At 43.3% G+C, this 19,821-nt stretch overlaps 1 protein-coding gene across 2 annotated transcripts; it reads right to left on the bottom strand.

Annotated features, from left to right (window-relative positions):
- Positions 1–103: 103 nt before the first annotated feature.
- On the bottom strand, positions 104–19,584 carry LOC147249671 (low-density lipoprotein receptor-related protein 8-like). 2 transcript variants are annotated; one of them, XM_086224427.1, is made up of 13 exons: positions 19,113–19,584; positions 18,243–18,377; positions 16,327–16,707; positions 15,298–15,417; positions 15,019–15,144; positions 14,156–14,327; positions 12,606–12,821; positions 11,843–11,961; positions 11,114–11,253; positions 10,715–10,856; positions 10,412–10,609; positions 9,752–9,897; positions 104–2,049 (listed from the first exon to the last, which is right to left on the bottom strand). In XM_086224427.1, exons 1-13 carry the CDS (start codon positions 19,198–19,200, stop codon positions 1,762–1,764), a joined length of 2,271 nt encoding a protein of 756 aa, XP_086080553.1. In that variant the 5' UTR covers positions 19,201–19,584; the 3' UTR covers positions 104–1,761. The 2 variants fall into 2 exon arrangements, with proteins under 2 accessions (XP_086080553.1, XP_086080552.1); XM_086224426.1 differs by lacking the exon at positions 104–2,049 and adding an exon at positions 5,787–7,857 and having other exon boundaries at positions 19,113–19,567.
- Between the last annotated feature and the right edge of the window lie 237 nt (positions 19,585–19,821).

Here is a 19,821-nt window from a genome sequence, read left to right as displayed (position 1 = left end):
GCCCCAATTGCTCCTGATGGCCCTTCGACAGACCGGTGACCCGTCCAGGGGGAACCCACCTCTCATCCAATGTCAGCTGGGATAGGCTCCAGCCTCCCGGTGACCCTTGGTGGATTAGGATGGATGGATGGATGGAGATGTGACAGTGAATTTTTATCATGTATCCTCTGTTGTAACTTTCTTGGGCCTCATCCTCATAATTTAGGTTGAATTGATGATGATCTGACCACCCCGGGCCTTGACCTGGGACTGGGAGTAAACCTGTGGTGTCTTCCGTGAATTCTTTCTGTTGTTAGAACACCTACTGATAGTAAAGCCAACACTTACGACGCCAGCGTTTTCCGGATGCATAACAGTGTTTAGACTACGTGAAGGTCACATTTGTGCAGGATGTTCCAATTCTGTATTACTGGTAGTGGCCCACATTACCAGTATGACTGTTTAAGAGGGGTGGGACACAGATGTTCCGGGGGGGCTGACTCAACCTCACCTCACAGTGAACCTTGTACATCTGTAGTGGACATCAAGTAAAGAGTCCAGTGTCAGCATCTCTGCTTCTTGTGTCCGACGAATTCTTTCATCACACTAAATTTCCCTACAAGATGGAAGTTCAAGAACAAGATACAAGAGAGTGAGCCAAAACAATGAACATTTTTAGTTTTTTTTTTATAAGTTTTCTTTATTGTTAAGACACCTTTGAAAGTGAAAACACTTAGCAAAGGGATTACTCTATGTTAGCACCTTCTGTAGCGCGTGCAGATCAGAGGTACATGGGTTTGAGTAGAGTGAAACAAAGATGCGTATCAAAGTGGTGACTCCTTCCGTGATGGCGGACATAGCAAAGAACCAAATACCCAACATCCCAGACTGAAGACACCAAATCCTTCACACTTCACCTGTGGCAAACAACCCCTGTGGCAAACAACCCCTGTTATCACTTAACAGTTGATGCATTTAACTGTATACAACTTTTCAAGTTGTATGCCTCCTAAAATATGATTGCAGTTTCTGCAATAAGAATGAAATATTTATTCTAATACACCGAGTCTGCATCCAGGTAAGAAATACTGGCGTGTGACTAAAACGATTGCTCTTGTGGTTGTTAAAATAGTTCGTCATGTAATCTCATCAAGTCTTATCAGTCTTACTCAAAGGTCAGTTCCATTACTCATCTGTTGGCTGCATGCACCTTTTTTGGTAGCATGCACAGTAAATAAGTGCGAGTGGGCACGTGCATGTTCAGTAGAATGTGAAGTGAAGAAAAAGAAGGCTTTTTCCCCTTCATTTTCTCTTCAACTGCATGTGCAAAGACTCTATTTCCGAGGGGCTAAGCGTGCTTCCTCCATCACAGGTGGGAACGCCAGGCACTTCTTTTCTTTGTTTAGAAATATGAAGCACTTACAGCCTGCGGTCATGCGAGAGCTCACATCAGCTTCACACAAAACTACTGACAAAACCTCAAGTTTTACATTCTATTTCGTGCAATTGTGGCAAACCCACAATGCAGATATGATTTCATTATTCAAATTTAATTTCTTGTGTGTTAACAGTTCTATTTTTTTCACAGGCACTCATCGTTCAAAATTCACCTGCAAACCATGTATTTTACTCAATTCTTTTTTTTTCCCTAAGGCTGTCAACTATTTATTTGTCACTAACTGTCCTCTCAGTTCCATCCTTTGTCGTTTCCTGTCAAGTTCCCAGTAAGTCGAGTCTGCAAGTTCCCCAAGAAATACTTTCCTTCACATGAGAGAAATAACATCAAGATGGAGAGTGGCAGCAGTCTGCATTGTCATCTTCCTCTCTGGGATTAAACCACTTGTCCATTCTGTGCTGCAGACGTTTCTTGAGCTGCAGACGGCGCTGGATTGAGATAGCCCTGTACTCCTGGGCCTTTAACTTGGCATAGTAGTCAGAGAACTTGTTAAAGAGGAAGGAGATCGGCATTCCGTTTAGGATGATACCAAATGAGATACAACCAAAGGCCACAATGCGGCCCAGGATAGTTACGGGGACCACGTCGCCATAGCCCACAGTGGAGATGCTGACCTGAGAGGAAAGAGGGAGCAGTTAGTCGCTTCTCATGAAAATGTTCATTAAAACTGTTTCTGAAAACAATCTGGTCAATGAACCATAACCTGAGTGGAGTGAACCAGTGTAACTGGATGGATTATATCAACAGGTGCAAAGAGTCCCTGTTAGGTTAGAAATGATAGCTTGATGCAAACAACAAAGTGCTAAAAAAAACAAACCTGTAACCAGAGTCATTCATTGAAGCTGCACAGGTCAACGCTTTTGTAATAAAGAAAATTAAAACCAAAACCAAACTACTTTTTGTAATGTGGTATAGACTGACTGCAGTTCTCTATTCTGTGTGCATGTTTTACAAAATTAAACTTTCAACTTTTCAGTTCACTTTTTTTCATCTCACAACTTCCAGCCTCCTTTTATGAGAAGCAAACGGCAAAAAACCGAAGCAATGGCTGTGTTCAGATTGTCTTTTTGCCAAAAACATGGCTGCAAATGATAATATGACTCTTGCAGCGTAGTCTTTAGATTCATTGTAATGAGCTGGCAATATAAAACTTGCAGAGGGGTCAGGTATATACAGTATGGTGGCCCTGAAGTGCAACGCAAAAGGAGAAAACACAACAACATTAAATCTTAAGGAAACGGTAGGTAAACTCAGGTGGCACAAATTGATGCTGATTGGGCGATGTCACTGCCTGCCACTTTGGCTGGAAGTATGACATTTTTTCCGTCTTTGCCCGCAAGCAGAAGGCGCCAAGGCAGAGCGAGATCAGAGATGTATTGTTCAAACTGTGGGACAGAGTCGCCGGAAAAGCCAAGGCCAAATTTTTGCTGTGGCTTGAGGCTTCACACACACACACACACACACACACACACACACACACACAAATTCCTGGAGACAATGTATGATATGATTGCCCTCCTCACCTCTGCTTCCATCACCTGAAAAGTCCTGCTCCCTTTAACCAACTCTTCAGTGTGCAGATACTGATATTGATGTCATGAAAGGCTGACAGCATACCAAGTATGACATCATAATTATGCCCAACATCAAAATACAGTTTGATGTTGTTTACTCTCAACTCTGAATCACACATCACACTCATGTTTTAAGTCCAGTGAGTTGAAGAAAGGGAAAGAGACGGACAGTGACGTCGTCCATTCAGCGTGGATACATGCTGCCCGAAGGGACCTACCTTTCCCAAAAGAGTTACAGTACTGTTGTGTTTTCTCTTGATGCAGTTGTGATTTCACTTATGTGTTTGTGTTTTTTACTTTTGCATTTGTGCTTTCTGACTTGCAGTTGCGATTTCTCTTTTGTGTTTGTGTTTTGCACTTCGGGGCCACCATAGCAACAAGCTGGATGGTCTCCAAAGGATCAGCTGTTTAACTACTTGAACTTTACAAAGCATGCATGTTCCACCTGTTTACTTTAAAACAGATTTATTTTCTTTTGGTAGAAACCCTGGCAGAAATATTGACCAACCCTGTGATAAGCAAGGTCCACCGCCCCTTCCTTAAAAGTCTATAGTCTCAGAAGCCATGATACTGAATAGTCAGCTACTGATACTCACCGCAGCCCACCACCAGGCATATGGGATACTGGTGATGGGAGAACCCTCAGTTTCCCTCTCGGCTGAATGCAGGAGAGCTGAGAAGGTGAAGATTCCCATGGCAATGAAGAGCAAAATACAGCAGGCCTGCTGGTAACACTGGCGCAGAGTGAACCCAAACGCCCTCATGCCGGTTGAGTGGCGGGCCAACTTCAAAATCCGAAATATCCGCAGCAGCTTGATAACTTTCAGGACATGGCTGACCTTACTGACCCGAGCCATGGTCCTCAGGTCCTCCTGTGCATTCACGTCGTCGTTGTCGGAAAAGGCTTCGAAGAGGATCTGGATGAAATAAGGCATGACCGCCACCATGTCCACAAAGTTGAGCCCACTCGTTAAAAAGATTGTGATGTTTGGAGTGGAAGCGAGGCGAATTAGATACTCAAAAGTGAAGAAAACAATAGTAATGATCTCCACCCACTCCATGTATGTTTTACCTTTAATTGTGTAGCCCTTTAGTTCCTCCACAGTGTTGAGAGTCATTGCCATGATAGAAAAGAGCACAAAGAGGTTGGAGATCACAGTGAAGCTCTTCGCCCACATTGAAGAGTAGGGATTCTCCGCAAGGTTCCAGAGGATCTTTCGAGCTTTCCCAAACATCATGTCCTTGAAAAGCTCATCATCATACTTGACCTCAATCTCAGCCAATAACTCCTTCTCCACCTTCAGGTTGTCCTTCAGCTCATCCACCCTCTCCTCAAACACCATCCAGCAGCAGAGTTGGGTGTCCCTCAAGCTCAGGCCCCAGTACGCGATCTCCTCCTCAAAGTTGATTGGGCACATTTCCCGTATGACCCACAGCACTCCACTAGTATAGAAATGGCAGATGTGGTGGAAGAAGGCCGGGTCACGGTCAAAGAAGAATTCGTTCTTGCTCACAGAGTAGTCATCGCACATCCTGAGGAGCTTTGCTCTGTCCCTGCAGACGGCCAAGGAGCCTATCCGGGTTTGTGGATACTTAGCAGCACACTGTTTGGAGATATGAAAGACCTTCCCCCCAACATTAACCCTGATGCTCTGTGGTTGTTTGGGTTTCTCTTCAGCTGACGGGCACTTTGCTTTGTGTCCAGGGCTGTCCAGATTCTCCAGAGAACTCCATGCTTTGACAGTTTTCTCCTGGGAAAATGGGAATGTTTTGTTGTCCTCTACACCCTTCGACAGGCAGTTGATAGTAGAACGACGATTTCGTAAGCATTTGTCCAGCTCGATCTTCTTTAAAGCCATAGCACCTGTGGTTCAAGGCAGGAACTCAGTGACACAGAACTAAAGGGGGGGGGGGGGGCATAACAGGAAAAACTCCAGAAAAATGAGCCTTCTCAAGCTATCCTGTTGAGTTGATATCCAAGTGGACAGAGGCCTTTCCTGTTTTGGAGCAGATTGTCACCTACAGCCAAGTGTAGAGGAGGATTCCCCTCCTTGACTGTTACCACGCAGCGGACACACAGGCATTTGATAAGTTAGTAGATCAGGGACAAGCATTTAATCTCATTGGTGGATTTCCAAGTTTCCTTAAGCAGTTGTAAATCTAGTGTGGGTGGCAGGATTAGGAAACAAAGTTGATTTAAGGATTTTTAAGTGACGAGACAGAGTCAGCTGAGGCCTTACTGAGAGTTGAGTTTATTTTGCTCCCTTTATTCATTTGACCTTTTTCCTCTTCTTTCATTAATGGGGGGTCTTCAGATGCCTGCAAATGATTCATCGCGTTGGGAGAGTCCATCTACCCATCACTTGTCTATACCACTTTTCCTGTTAAGGGGGGGGCTGGAGCCGACCCCAGCTGTCATTGAGGCAGCGAAACTGGACATGTCACCACTCTGTTACCAGGCTGACATAATTCACACTTATGGACAAATTAGAGTCTCCAATTAAGCTAACTGGCATTTATTTAGTTGTGTTGATCTCTGGGGCTCCACATGTTCGTATTAATTAATTTAAGACATTCATGTGTTTATAAAAGTTCTTAGGATTAAGACTGAATGTGCTTCCTGTGGCTGGAAGGCTTAAGCTGAGAACATATTGCTGGTCTGCTAATGTAATTAATAAAGTGCAGAGTGTATCTAAAAATGTGCCAGTCAATATTCTCAGTGTCAGAGGGAAAGACTGGACATGACAAAGATGTCTGGACATAAACATGTAGGAAAAACAAAGCACTTTATTGGATTCATTTAACCGTTTTTTTTTTCCCCCATGGTGCAAATACAGAGGTGCAACATCGGTAATCCTGCACAAACATAAATAAAGCCCTTTCTTCAAATAAATACCAACAGCACAGTTCAACAGTTTGGGCCCACGGAGAAGTAGTTCTCAACAGGCTCACATGGATTTACGTCTGTATGGCAGGTTTATACATGAGAAAAACACGGAGAGATTTGATTCACACAAGGCAGGTTGGTCAAACATGCTGTCACACCTACAATAACCAGGCATTTGAGAAAACATGTTTTCACTGTAACACCAGTGTTCAGAGAAAAGAAATACTGACATCTACAGCAGAGGAGGCTTCAACTCTCCGTTCATCCTCCAGTACAGACACTTGTAGCAACCCGAGTCACCGGCGGAACCCCTCACAGACCCTCACACATGACTCAGGAAAATAAAGAGATTTTCCTGGTAACAGAGATGAAGTAAGTTAACTACTGACTGACAGCTTGGAGTGACATTTGTTGTATCCTCCAGATGTGAAGGACGTCTTTATCGAAACTACGACAGATGACCCTCGTGAGAGTCGAAGCTGCTACGCTGAACAGTGATCCAACACTAACAAGGCCACTATGACTCCAAAGCAAACAAACTATGAAGATGTGCGTCATTCCATCCATGAACAGCTAGGTTCTGAGTTTTAGCTTGAATAATACATGCAACAGAAAGATGGCTGTGTTCAAGTCTTACCCTTTTTGGTGCAAGGCAACAGATTATTTGATGAAAAAACAAAACAAAACAAAACATTTTAACCGTGGATGTACAGTGATGGTCTTTCCATCAGGTAAAAACTGATTTCTGTTTTCAGGCAAGTACAGTTCTGAGTGCTCTGACACAGGGTTCAGAAACTCTCAAATCTTCTTTCAGAAGATCAGACTCCAGAATGGCCTCTGGGCAAAGAGAGATGATGCGGTTTTGTAGGCCATACTTAAAGTTCGCATCACCGTGGGTTCCCTCGATCAAAAGCCAACAAGATTTTTACTTTGGATGATTGAAGAAAATAAAGAGCGACTAATAACTCATACATACAAATTTTGTTTCAGTGACTTAACTTTCCCAAATGGTCACTTCTAAAAATAGCATTTGCGCTTCAAAAATCATGCAAGTACAAAGCTAACTTCAGGTTATGAAAACTAGATTGCAGATGCATGACTTCATTCAGGAGTGCAGTATTCAGCGATGTCACGCAAAATTTATTTCACGCCGTTAACAAAAAATCCATTGACCTTGAGACGAGGGAACGGGACTTTCAACTGTGCCAACTAACTTCCAGGTTTAAGGACTCGGCCCTGTACTATTCTGTGCGGTCTGAATCCGCACAGCAATTAAACATCCTAAAAGGACACAAACACACCAGCGGAATGCAGTTTAAGGAAATCTGATTGGCTGTTTTCACTCTCTAATCACGGAAAATAGCTTAAAAACTTAGATGACAATTTTCCAGAAATAAAGTTATCATTTCGTGGGTTTAACAGCACAAAGCTCAACAGATATTTAGTTTAATAGCAGTGAACGCTAACATGGGAAAAGGCGAAATGTTCAGTGTTTTAACTCAAACCAGCTTTCATCCAAATTGTTGGCAGGTCCATTTACTGTTGATCAATGAACTGGTGAATCAGCTGAACTTCCACTGACCAGCTACAGCTGATCAGACAAAATAAGAATGTGAATCAATGACGACATTTGCACTGATATGCCAAGCATGAAAGAATGGGTGTAAGCTTGCTCCCACATTGTAAAGGAACACCATCTCAAGCAAGCAGAATCAATATGCAGCTGCCCAAGTGAAGAGAAACCTCCTTCAAAACCACCCATTCCCTCATGTGAAGTCCAGGGATCTCCTCAGTGAGTCCAACACCAGGAGGAGAGGGAACTCATTGGGGATTAGCTCCGTTTTTTTTGTCTTGCCATTCCCGGGGACACCACCAGAGGTTGAGACGGGACCAGGTGAAGTCAGCCGACCATCTGTGTCACACCTTCAGTCACTGTCCAAGTCCAGCTTAAACAGAGTTTCCTGGCGGCGGAAAACACACACGGCTTAGACAACATGCCGAACCAGTATAAGCTTTTAAACCCGATGGGAGCGGGTCAGGCTATGTTTATGTAGGAAGTTGCTGGACAGTAAAGCAGGATCATTCTCACATTCGATATAGTTTTCCCTTGAGGGTTTGACTGTACCGTCGATAAAAATCAGGCTGGAATATGTTTGGGATGACTCCATTTTGCTGGTGAAGTTTATTTACACAGCACTTTGTCTTGTAAAAAAAAGGTCATTCGGAGCAACTCAAAATAAATAATTAACATTTAAACAACTAAGAATAAGTCAGTAACTATCTTAAAAGGCTCAGTAGTTTTGAACATGATATTTGTTAAGCACTTTGTCCACTGTTGTCTTGGTCTTTATGGATGTGAGCACAAGCCATTTTCCTACATTTGGTTTGAGGCCTGGGCACCTCCAGCTGACCTGCAGGGCTGAGACACGTGTCGTGCTCACACCCCAGCACACATACCTGGGACATATTCATGGCCGTGACCAGTAAATGACTTCTAAACAGCATGTAGCTCTGAACATTCAAGTCTATATTTAACTGGACGCCAGCGCAAGGATCCAAGAACAACAGTAATGTGTCCCGCACTCGTAGTTCAATGCCGAGCTGCTCATTTGCATAACCTGGAACACCTGAGCACCAATATTACATCTACCTTGATATTCTTGTCTTTAAACAACATCATAAACTGTCGTTGTAGCAGCTTACATATCGGAAACTTTCATACTGAGCCACGAGGGCCTTTATTTCTAACAGGTACCTTCACAAGCTTTGTGGCAGCAGAGTCGAGGTCAACATGTTTGTTTTTCCTCTATTGTTAAACACAGCAATGAGGAGAGAAAAGCAGGAAATCTGCTCAAAATAGGAAACGGAGCAGCCAATCATGTTGCTCCTTATTTCAAAGCAGAGGTGGCTTGAGCCTGCAATACCGCAGACCTTCAGATTATGCACTTGCGTTTCTCAGTTGTCTTCTGGATTTTTCTAGCACCTACTAGAAAGTCCATGTCCATTCTTGCTTCTGGATCCCCCCCCCCCCCCAAAAAAATCATGATAATTTCATATTCTTAAAAGTGTGAACTTTAAGTGTCACTGCAGACAGATATTTTAAAGAAAGGTACATTTCTCAACAATGACTTTACTTCATGTGAGGCTTTGATAGGTTTTGTTGTTGTGAGCCATCTTTTTTGATTAATGAGCATTTCAGACTTTCAAGCTCGATAGTTTGTCTTCCTCTGGTCCTCCAAAAAGGTATCATCTTTCAAGATCTGACCCAGAGTTTTCAAATAAATAAAAACCCCTCCAGGAAACACCTGCTGATACTGAGACTTCAGTTCTGTGACAGAATCAATGGCTGCATTGACGGAAGACAGAGAATCATACAGCTTTTTTCTGGGGTGCAGAGATGAATGAAGGCTGGGATCGGTTGTATTAACAGCGATCTCTATGTCCCTGTCCTGTTCAAGGACGACTTGAGGGAATTTCCTTCAAATTTAGCACAAACGTCCACTGGGACTCAAGGGTGAAGTGAAAAGCTGTTGGTGGACAAGGTCACAGTTATTATTTGTCAAGTGGTGTTGTATTCACAAACACGCACCTGATGGAAGTTCAGTGTTACAGCAAGAAATATTCTATTCTATCTGCTCTTCCAAAGTCTCTTGCGAGAGAACGTCTTCCATCCTGAAATGTGTCCGTCATGTTTTCCCAGCATAAAGTTTGGCCACAGGCTCGAAAATAGCCATCAAGTGTGAAACCAACACCTCAGTAAAAGAGTTAAATATATCCCCCCTCTGATGGTATGAGGGGGCTTGTGTGTGTGTGTGTGTGTGTATGTGTGTGTGAGAGAACACAAACATCTCTTGCCTTGACGACACACGTGTCTGCACCCTGGATGAGCGGGTCCTGGGACTCTTTGAGGGAGAAGCTCTGCACAGGCAGAGTTCTGGAAGGCCTGAACTCATCTCTCCACCACAGCACAGCCATTCCCACCAGCAGCAGGCTGAGGAACACTGGCAAACACACACACTGAATCACTTTCTAACACCTTAGGGACCAGATGGATGATGTCACCATCATGTACAGCGTCCATTATTTCTCAAAGAGACAAACAAAGTATACACAATAAATCTAAAAATGGTAAAAATGGACTGACTGGCCCATGTCGAGAAAGACTGGTCAGTTTAACGCTCGCAACTCTTTCAGTGGACAAATATTTACAATATATGTTATTTAGAAAAGTAAAGCAACCCATGCCCTCTTTATAATTGGCCTTCAGTCACAAAGGCTCTGTGTTGCATGTGAGTGACTCAGCGGGGCGTCACCACAGCCTCATCAGTGACATCACATTTATACCTCGGTGTCCAAACTCCTAAATTACAAAACACTTATGTTGGGTGGCAGATGGGAAAGTAATAAATACAAATATGAGAGGCCAAATGACATCAGTATGAGAATAAGAGTCTTTCCTGTGAGCCACCATGTGTCTGCTTGTGTTGATTCACAGTGTGTTGAACTGACACTCACTGATAAGAGAGAGGATTCCAGCAAATGCGGCGTGAGACAAATCTGATGCAGGAACTGTATGAGAAACAGCAGGTATCACTTGAGGTTTGGGTTTTGTGGTCTCTAGCGAAGGGCAGATGAAGCGCGGTGTTTCAGATATCAGGTTGATGACACACCCGTGCTTGCACGCCATCCCAATACGTCCACATACAGCTTCCCCTGCAGTCCAGCAGAATGTTTGTTTAGATGAACCCGGGTCACTTTATCTACTCCTCACCAATTAGGAAAAGTCACAAGCATGAAGTTGCTTTCGATTGGTCGTACTGTTAGGTTGAAGAGCAGGCTGGATGATGGCGACGCCGCCCGGGGAGGTGACATTGTTCAACAGTACTTGGAACTGACTGCCGTTGTGTTTGTTGGCTCTGCAGATGGAGTTCGTAACTTCGTCACTCCAGTACACAAAACCCTGAAACAGAACAGACACTCCAGGACTTGTTCAATAGTGGCTTTTATCAATGAACTGTTGAGTTAAATTTGAGGTTTTCAAACTCAGACGGTTTTGCTCCCCTCAGAGAAAGCTTGGAATAAAGTGTCCCTTCAACTTCTTTCCATTACTTAGAGTTGTGTTTCTGGTTGCATATGTAAGATTGCGTTAACTGTGGATTTGTCATGGAGGTCCGATGCCTCTTCCTTGATGGACAGACCCACTGATGATGACGTTACCTCAAACACAGCCAGTCCCAGCGGCCCGTCCAGATAACCGTTGGACTCCACCACAGTTTTACGGTGGCGGCCCTCTAGAGTTACTCTGGAGATGCTTCTCTGTCTCCGATCAACCCAGTAGAGCAGCTGACGAGGCATATCTAGGAGGAAAAAATGGATCACATCAACACACCGTGAGACTTCAAGTCCTCCTGCTTTAAATGGGATGTTGGGAGTTGCATCACATGATGACCAAACATCAAAGTGTCATCTGATTTGTGAAGCAACAAACAAATGAATACGTAAACTTAAGGAACACTTGCCAACAGATCACAAGTCAGCTTATTAAGAAAGAAACGAACCCCTGGTGGCCAACATCCATCACATGTAAGTGTCTTGAGCGCCGGTGTCTGGTATGGTGAGACTAGGCAGGCTGCAGCTTGCACCATTTCCTCTCTAAACAACCGTGACTGAGTGGTCAATCCAATTTATATCCAAGTTGAAAATATCTGCTATCATTCCAGTTTCACAATCAGTGTTATTTCTGGTAACAGAATCCTTCCTTTTTAAAACAATGGAAACATCCAACATTGAACACACCAACTTCCTATTTTTCAGGTTGGACCCGTGAGCAAACTGGCAACTGAATTATTTTAGTGCGGATTATTCAAGGCCATGTTGTGTCCACCATCTGTTTCAAGGTGCCAAATTTAAAGATAAAAACACTCAGTGAAAGAATCCAGAACCTACCCAGAGAAAGAGCGACAGGCTGGTGTATTAAAGAAGAGACCAGAACCTTTCTGCCCCGACCATCCAAGCTCGCCCTCACAATCTTTGGAGAGCTGCCACACTCAGACCAGAAGAGAAACCTGGAAAACCAGTGGCAGGTTTTGTTTCATCAGAATCTCGTTTGGTGCAGAAGGAATTCATCTGCATATCAACATAAAGTAATACAACAGAAGTAGTGAAAACTGTACTCGAGGGCGACAAGAGTAAAGTGATTTATTTAACATAGAGAATATAAAAGCAATGATAAAAACAAAAATAAATCTTTAAAACAGAACATGTAAGCAGGCTGTGTGGTGGTAAATGAAGTCCAGAGAACGTCAGTCCTGTCAGAGGAGAGCGTCTCATTCATTTCATTTAAGAGCTCAATATTTGAGACTCACTGAGTAGAATGATGGAAGCGCATGGACATTCTATTGTGCCCATGTGGTCGGACCTGAGAACGACTACCGTGGACTGAACATGTGGCTTAGTGACCTAATGTCATTTATGCAATCACTTATTCCTGGAAGTCCCCATCATTTTGCCTTGCTCCTCCCTGGATAAACACGTGACGACAGAGCAGCGTTGAACACCTATTCAATCTAAGACGAGCATTGTATAAGCTTCAAACAACCAGGCTGAATGGCTTTAAAACAAACATTTCAAGAACAGGATGTCCTCCTCACATCTTTGATGGTTCATTTGATTTCTATCAAGGTTAAATGTCAACAACAGGCCTCCCTACCCGTGTAGAGGGTCCACTGCCACTGCACACGGCTCCTCCAGGCCTGTGATGAGCACACGCTGGGCTGAGCCATCCAACAGGCCCACATTTACGGAACCGTTCTCTGTGCTGGTCCAGTAGAGGAGCTGGTGGATCCAGTCTAAAGCCAGGCCTGATACTGAACCTTGAACTTTCAGCACTGACATGGCACGCTGGGACTTTTCACTCAAGGAAATCCTGCAAACACAGAAACTACTGATAACAGAAGAAGACTGACAGTGGGTGAAGCTCGATTCACATCCATAGAATGACAGTCCAACAATGGAGGTGGGATGGAAAGACCTGGCATGTATTGTGAAGTACTGTAAACTGGTATTTGAAAACCAAAACAAAGTTATGACTTAATATTCATTTGTTTGACGGCAAAAGAACACATTTAATTTATTTACACGGTATTCTTACCAACCCTACATGCCGCCACGTGCAGGTTTCCAAGGATTCTTTTTTTTTTGGTTCGGCAAGACAATTTTTTTTCTTAAGTCAATACAAATTTCAACTCATACAATGATAGTCGTTTATGTAAAAATGTGGCTCTTGAAATAAATTTTCCTCGAATATGGAAAGTGTGCAAACACTCGGGAGTCGGAGCGCATATGAAAACCAAACAGAAAAAAAAAAAGAACCATTCGTATCCAAGATATGCTACAAATCAAATGTTTGGACGTCTTCGGTCGGCAGCTTCTCCCCCACGGTGGAGGACTTCCTTTCTTCACTGATGTTTATGCTCAACGTCCTCATCGGGAGTCATTTGTCTGAGTTTAGTCATTTAAGAAGGATGGAGGAATGTCTTTACTGTCATTGAACAGACGGCAGGGAAATGTAGCCTCATAGCTTTCTATCTTTATACACCTGGTAGTTTGTCAATGGGATATCACATTCATCATTTTTCTTACAATGCTTGAGCAGCACCACGATACGGTGCAGTAAAAAGGAACAACTTGTCAAGGCTGTGTTGCTATAGTTCTCTCATTGACAGGTGACCTTATCTAGTAGAATTGGTAGATGCCATTAAAAACAGAATCCAGGGCAGCACCTTTGATCGTATTGTCTCTCATGCAAGTGCAGGATGCATAACAGAACAAATAGTTTTCAGTTTCAGCTTCTCATGTTCCATTGGGTTTATCAGTTTACCTGTGAGAGCAGGGATACAATAGCAGGAGCGGGGACCATTACACAACTGTCTCTTTATTGATTTATCATCAATTGAAATGTCAACTGATAGGAAAGTCAGGAGCTCTTATTGCTGAATAGGTGAACCATGTTGGAGGCTTTGTCCTACAGTCTGTTTGACAGGACGTGGAGAGGACGTCATGAGGCAACACAGTCCCACAGGTGTGAGCGGTGGAGTGACACCGGGCAGAGTTTGGCCTAAAACAAACCCGGCAGCTGTTTTTCATTACAATAATGGATTCATAGCTTGCTTGGGCCAGCACGTGTCTGTTCTTGTTGAGACGACGGGCTGCGTTAATGTTACAAGAGTCACAAACCTCCAGCATCAGCTCCCCTCTTACCCGAGTATGGATCCTGGTCCTTGTTGTGCCATGTAAAGCGTGCTATTAGACACCAAGGCCGCCACGAGTCTGGGTCTTGGTAGATGTGCAGCCACTTCCATGTAGCTTCTTCCAAGCAGGCTCAGCTTTCCAATGTCTTTAGATGACGTAAAGACCAGCTGAGCTTCAACTCCTGGAGGGACAGACAAAAAAAGACCAAAAGTGTTGTTTCTCATCAGTGACGTGTGATTCAGCTCAGGGACAAGTCACATGCAATCACTGACTGACACACAAAAGTATTCTGACAGCTCCTACTCAAACACCATTACAGCAAATATGTCTGCTAAGAGGAGCCCTTCACCATCGGTGATTGACCTCATTGAACGTATATGAGCCAATCACATCTCGCAGGCTGCTACACCACACACATCTAGAGTTCAGAATAGACAAACATTAATAAAAGTGACATGCATCTGGGTTTACTTTGGTTTACGAGTTAAAAAAAAAAGAAAAAAGAAGACACACATAAAATGAATCCAGCTCCAATACGAGGTATCCTGAGAGGCTGCCGAATCCCAAACCACACCTCAGAGCCAAATGTCTCTGATGGATTAAACTACGTGGCAGGCCAGACAGTCGTCTCAGCCGTCCTCAAAAAGGTGTGGTGAACAGCTTTGGTTCTTGTTCTTAAAACATTCTGAGTAAGTTAAGAAGTCTAAGACCAAAGAACAAGGATTCCTGTTTCCTCCTCAAGGTGAAACAGGAAAAAAAAAAATTAAAAAAAAAATACTTGAAAGATAAGGTTTATCTCAAATTAGGGCCACCCCCATGCCACAGGGATTCATACGGGATGATGAAGATTTCACCGATAATTTGCCGCTCACCGTTAGCCGTGCACCCTCTGTTGTCTGGAGTCATGTGGTAACCCTCATGGCAGTCGCAGGCGAGGCTGTTTTTCGTGTGAATGCACAGCTGATCACAAACATCCTTGTCAAGGCACACGTCGACATCTAGTTCAGAAAACAAATACTTGAAGCACTTCATTGGAATGTGTTAAAATTCTGTTTACTTTTAAAAGCAAATTCCTCAGAATAGAACATCAAGAGGCAGGGCTGTGTTGGCATAAGTCCATTGTCATATTGTAGTGTGACGCAATCGCTCACCCTCACACTGGCTCTCTCCCAACAGCCTCATGTTTTCCGGACACTTACAGAGGAAACCCATCGGCAAGTCCACACACTCATGGGAGCAGCCCCCATTACTCACCAGACACTCGTTCAGATCTGCCAAAAAAAAAAAAAAAAAAAGAAGAGTACTTTCATCACATAGCACAAGTGTGATGTGTCAGTGAAAGAGCTGCCTTGTCACCACCAGGACGTTTATGGAGCTTTAATTCAACTCTCATTGCAGTAAAAGAGAATGAAACAAAAGTGAAACATGCGGTCTTTCATCCAACTATGTTTCTCCTGATAATTTCAAAGGTTGGAAAAATGTTGGCATTGTTTCCCCACAGGTCACTGATAAGAGGAAAAGATTATCCAGTGACCTTGAATCACTTGACACGAAAAGGTGGACCTGCCAGAAGATTTTCTGCTGTTCACTACTGAGCAGAGCAGTGTCGCCCTCTGCTGGCAAAACAAAACAGCAGCGGACTGAATTGAGATCATATGAGAGGTGCTCTCCCTGGAAGATGCGACGAGGTGCCAACGGTTCACACAGCATCCAAACCTCCTCGTGCACCTTTCCAATGCTGGAATGGTGGTAGAGATGCAGCTGCCAATTCCCAAAGTTGACAACCATCTAACAAAACATATCTATTCAGGTGTGATGATGTGAAACTGTAATATTTTCTATTTCAATTTCAAGCTATCATTTTTCAATCAACACACACACACACACGGGGGATTTCAAACACCGTTACTGTCTGGAGGTACAAAAGTGTCTTAAATATCACTGGACTGTAAAATGATGAGATCATTAAGCGGGATCTGAAACCACCACAAAATAGACAAATATTTCTAATATTTTTTATTATTCCAGTGCATCTGGCATTACAATACGGGAAGATATTTAATGGCATTAATGGGGATTTTGTGGGAATGAAATGCCTCCAACACTTGTTGTCTTCATGCTGTAATCCTGCTGACAATAATAATGGTAATTATTCTAATTTGCAACCTTTCATCACTTACCGCAGTCATACTCGTCGCTGCCATCGGAGCAGTCTGGCGAGCCGTCACACTTCCAGCTCTGGCGGATGCACTGCCCATCACCACAATGAAACTCAGACAGCGGGCATGTGGAAGAGGTCTGCAGGCGGGGTGAAGCCAAACCACAGGACTCCAGGGTCTCGTCACGCCCGTCTACGCAGTCTGCCTGCCCGTCACACACCATGTGTTGAGGCAGGCAGGCATCGGACCGACCACAGGAGAAGAAGCCATCCGTGCAGTTGTGGCAGGATTCCTCGTCACTCCCGTCGCCGCAGTCGTCTACAGCGTCACAGAGGAAATGTGAAGCGATGCAGCGTCTACTGCTGAGGCAGGTGAATTCCTCCTTCTGACACCCCAGGTGACCTGCATAACAAGCAGAGGTGTAATCATCATCTGAAGTGTCATCATTTATAAATGAAATAGATGAAATATCCCAGGAGACAACACAATAATTAAAAGGAACAAAAATACAAATAGCTGAATATTTAGAGCAAATCTAGATACCAAGGTTGTTCAAATCTGTGGAGTAAAATACATGACAGGTGCACAAAAGCTAAATTCACATGATAATAATGACATCTTTGGACAGTTTGAACAGCATTAATATAATATCAGTCAAATCCTTCTTGCTTTCCTATGGTTTGTCTTTTTGATGAGGAAACACCAGTGTAGCAATATCGCCACCTACAGGATGATGCTTAAACAGGGACTAGGATCGTTACGGGTCCTGCACTATTGGAGATTTTATTACAGGAGTGATATTTTTGTCAGATTATTCTTGTTTTATGAAAAGCGAAACCTCAGACAGTCACTGTTACATCCTCAGTACAAACATCCCACAGACAAGAATCCCGGTGTGACAGTGGAATAAGGAAGGATACGCAGATATACGTGTCACACACTGCAGCTGTATACTGTGTAAAAATGGTGGTGTCATTTCCCCTGCTGCTTGATACACGTCACCCAGATCTGCTGCTGAGTTCTGCACTTCTCAGCACAGAAAGCGTAGTTTGTTCACTCTGCTGCTTTTCCCCCCCTCTGGCCGAGGCTCAAAACAGACTTTCAGGTCCGTGAACTTAAAGCAACACTGCCCATATTCATATCTGTTGGCATTGCTCATAATTAACCAGGTTTATATCCAACCAGCACAGTCACATAAGAACCTTTTAGACTTCTTTCTGCTGCTGTAAGGGTTGCATTTGCTAACTTTATACAGCTTATGGCTCACACAGAATCCTTCAGGAATTCAATAATTGTCTCTTAACAGGATTACGAGTGATTTCAACACACCAGGGCAGAACATGCGCGAACAAATGTACTGTTAAACAGCATGAACCCAGAATCTCAGAGCTGATGAAGAGTTTCCACAGGTGTGATCTGTTATATTTCTTATTCCCACCTGAATGAACCATTCAGGATTTTCTGTTTAAAGATGCAAAACAGTCCAAACTGGGTCTTTCTCCACCTTCAAATCAGGAGTAGGTGCAGGAATCGCACAGTAAGTCGCAATATGATGTGAGCAACAATAATTGCAACATGATACAATGTGTCTGACTTTTGTTACAGTCGATATCTCGCAAAGGAATCCAGTCCTGATAGCAGACATTTTAATCACACATCAAAATGTATTACCGCTTTGGTAACTTATAGTGAGAGGAAGTATCACAATATATTGACGCGGTGCCCTTTCAAGTAAAGTGTGACACTTAAGTTCAAGTAGAGTTCTCAAAAGTGCAGTCTGCATGCAGCGCTTCATATTTCTGTAAGGACATACTCTTCCAGGGAAGCAACGGAAAAAAATCTGTTTGGTTTTCACCATGAAAGGTTATGAGAACAAAACCCAGCGCCTGTGTGTGTGTGTGTGTATATGTACTTGGGGAGCTCAATATTATACTCACTGCAGTTACGTTCATCTGATCCATCACCACAGTCCACGTGTTGATCACAAACCCGCTGTCTTTGGATGCACCAGCCATCGTTACACCTGAAGTCCAGCTGCTCGCGGCAGGAAGGCAGCAAGTGACCGGCAGCTCCTGAAACAACAGTCTGAAATATCATGCCCCGAAATGAAGTTCAGATTGAGTTTTTTCACTCTTAAATCACAAAACATCACTAAAAATCCTGTGCAACATTTATTTTTTCCCTTGCCAAATCCTGCTAATTTTGGAACTTTGTTGAATGTGATTTTTCATGAACAGAATCAGATGTTAGTTTTATTTATCATCATCATCATCTTTAATTTACAATGCTGCAAATAGCCCGTGCACACACACGCTCAGTGTATTTAAAAGCTTTTGCACCACTGCATTTATAAACCACTGAAAATACTCAAAAGGAAATTCTGCTTAAAAAAATACACTTAGTTACATCTGCAATTTCAAAAAAATATCCATAACAGATACTTTTGAAGTATGTTTGAAAATACAGTGCATCTTCAAGCATTTTAAAAATACTTTTCCAACACGTAGCAAAGCAATGGCTCATATGGTTTGTTATTCTCGATTTTTGTACTCCGATTGCTTCAGTCAGCAGTCGCAAAAAAACGACTTTGATGCTCGGATTCGGCTGAACCCGCCCGGGTTGTATAAATATATGGATTTAGAAACCAGCGAGCACAAGTGTGCTGCAGTTCGCATTGTAAAAAGACTTCATTCAAACTGACAGGCTCGTCTCGGAACCTTCCAGTCCGTCTTGCTCCGGTAAAACATTACACGCACATCTGTGTGTGACTATTTGTGATTAAAAAAAAACAAAAAACAACAACTTACCCAAGACAAAACACTGACTTATCGCGGTTATCAGAATAAATAAACCTCCAAGGTGTCCCATGCTCGGCAGTGTCCTCCACCGTCGCATCCCAGTTGGCGCGGAAATATGACGCAATAGTTACTTCTGCTATGATTGACAGCGACACCAATCCCTCTCCCACGTTCGTTCGGCTTATACACACGTTCACCGCCGTCGTGAAACTAAAACGGAGGCAGGTTCCAAGGTGTAGCTGCATGACCTTGAAACAAGCACGTGACACTTTCTAGTCAAAACATTGTGTAAGTTACGTCTCGTGCTCAACTGAGACCCGGCTTTTAACACCTGACCCGCCACCCAGCCGCCGCCATTTTGAACCTTCATTAACGTGATTGGTAACTCCTGGGATGATCTCACTTAGTTGTGCTCACTTGGGAAAAAAAAAAAAAAGGTCCTCCAGTTGTGGCGTCGGTGTTGACATTGAACTCCAGTTTGTTTACAGGCTATTCATCCATCCCTCTTATTTTCATGAACACCTTGAGGGAATTCCTTTACATCCATCACAAATGCAACAAGGACGGCTAGTGAGAGATGCAGCAAAGTTTCGGGTTTAACAAAAAGGATTTTAACCGATTACATCATGCACGTTCAAAGAGTGTATTTAATTGGAAAACATTTCAAAAATGTTAAAGCTAGTAGATGTTAACAAAGAAATTTAAATGTGTGGCAAGG

The sequence above is a fragment of the Aulostomus chinensis genome, chromosome 14 (genome assembly GCF_037954235.1).
Source record: "Aulostomus chinensis isolate RoL2024-O1b breed Wild chromosome 14, RoL_Achi_v1.0, whole genome shotgun sequence".
Classification (NCBI taxonomy): Eukaryota; Metazoa; Chordata; class Actinopteri; order Syngnathiformes; family Aulostomidae; genus Aulostomus; species Aulostomus chinensis.
The sequence above is the reverse complement of the archived record's forward strand: the minus strand, read 5'-3'. Positions and strand labels throughout refer to the sequence as shown.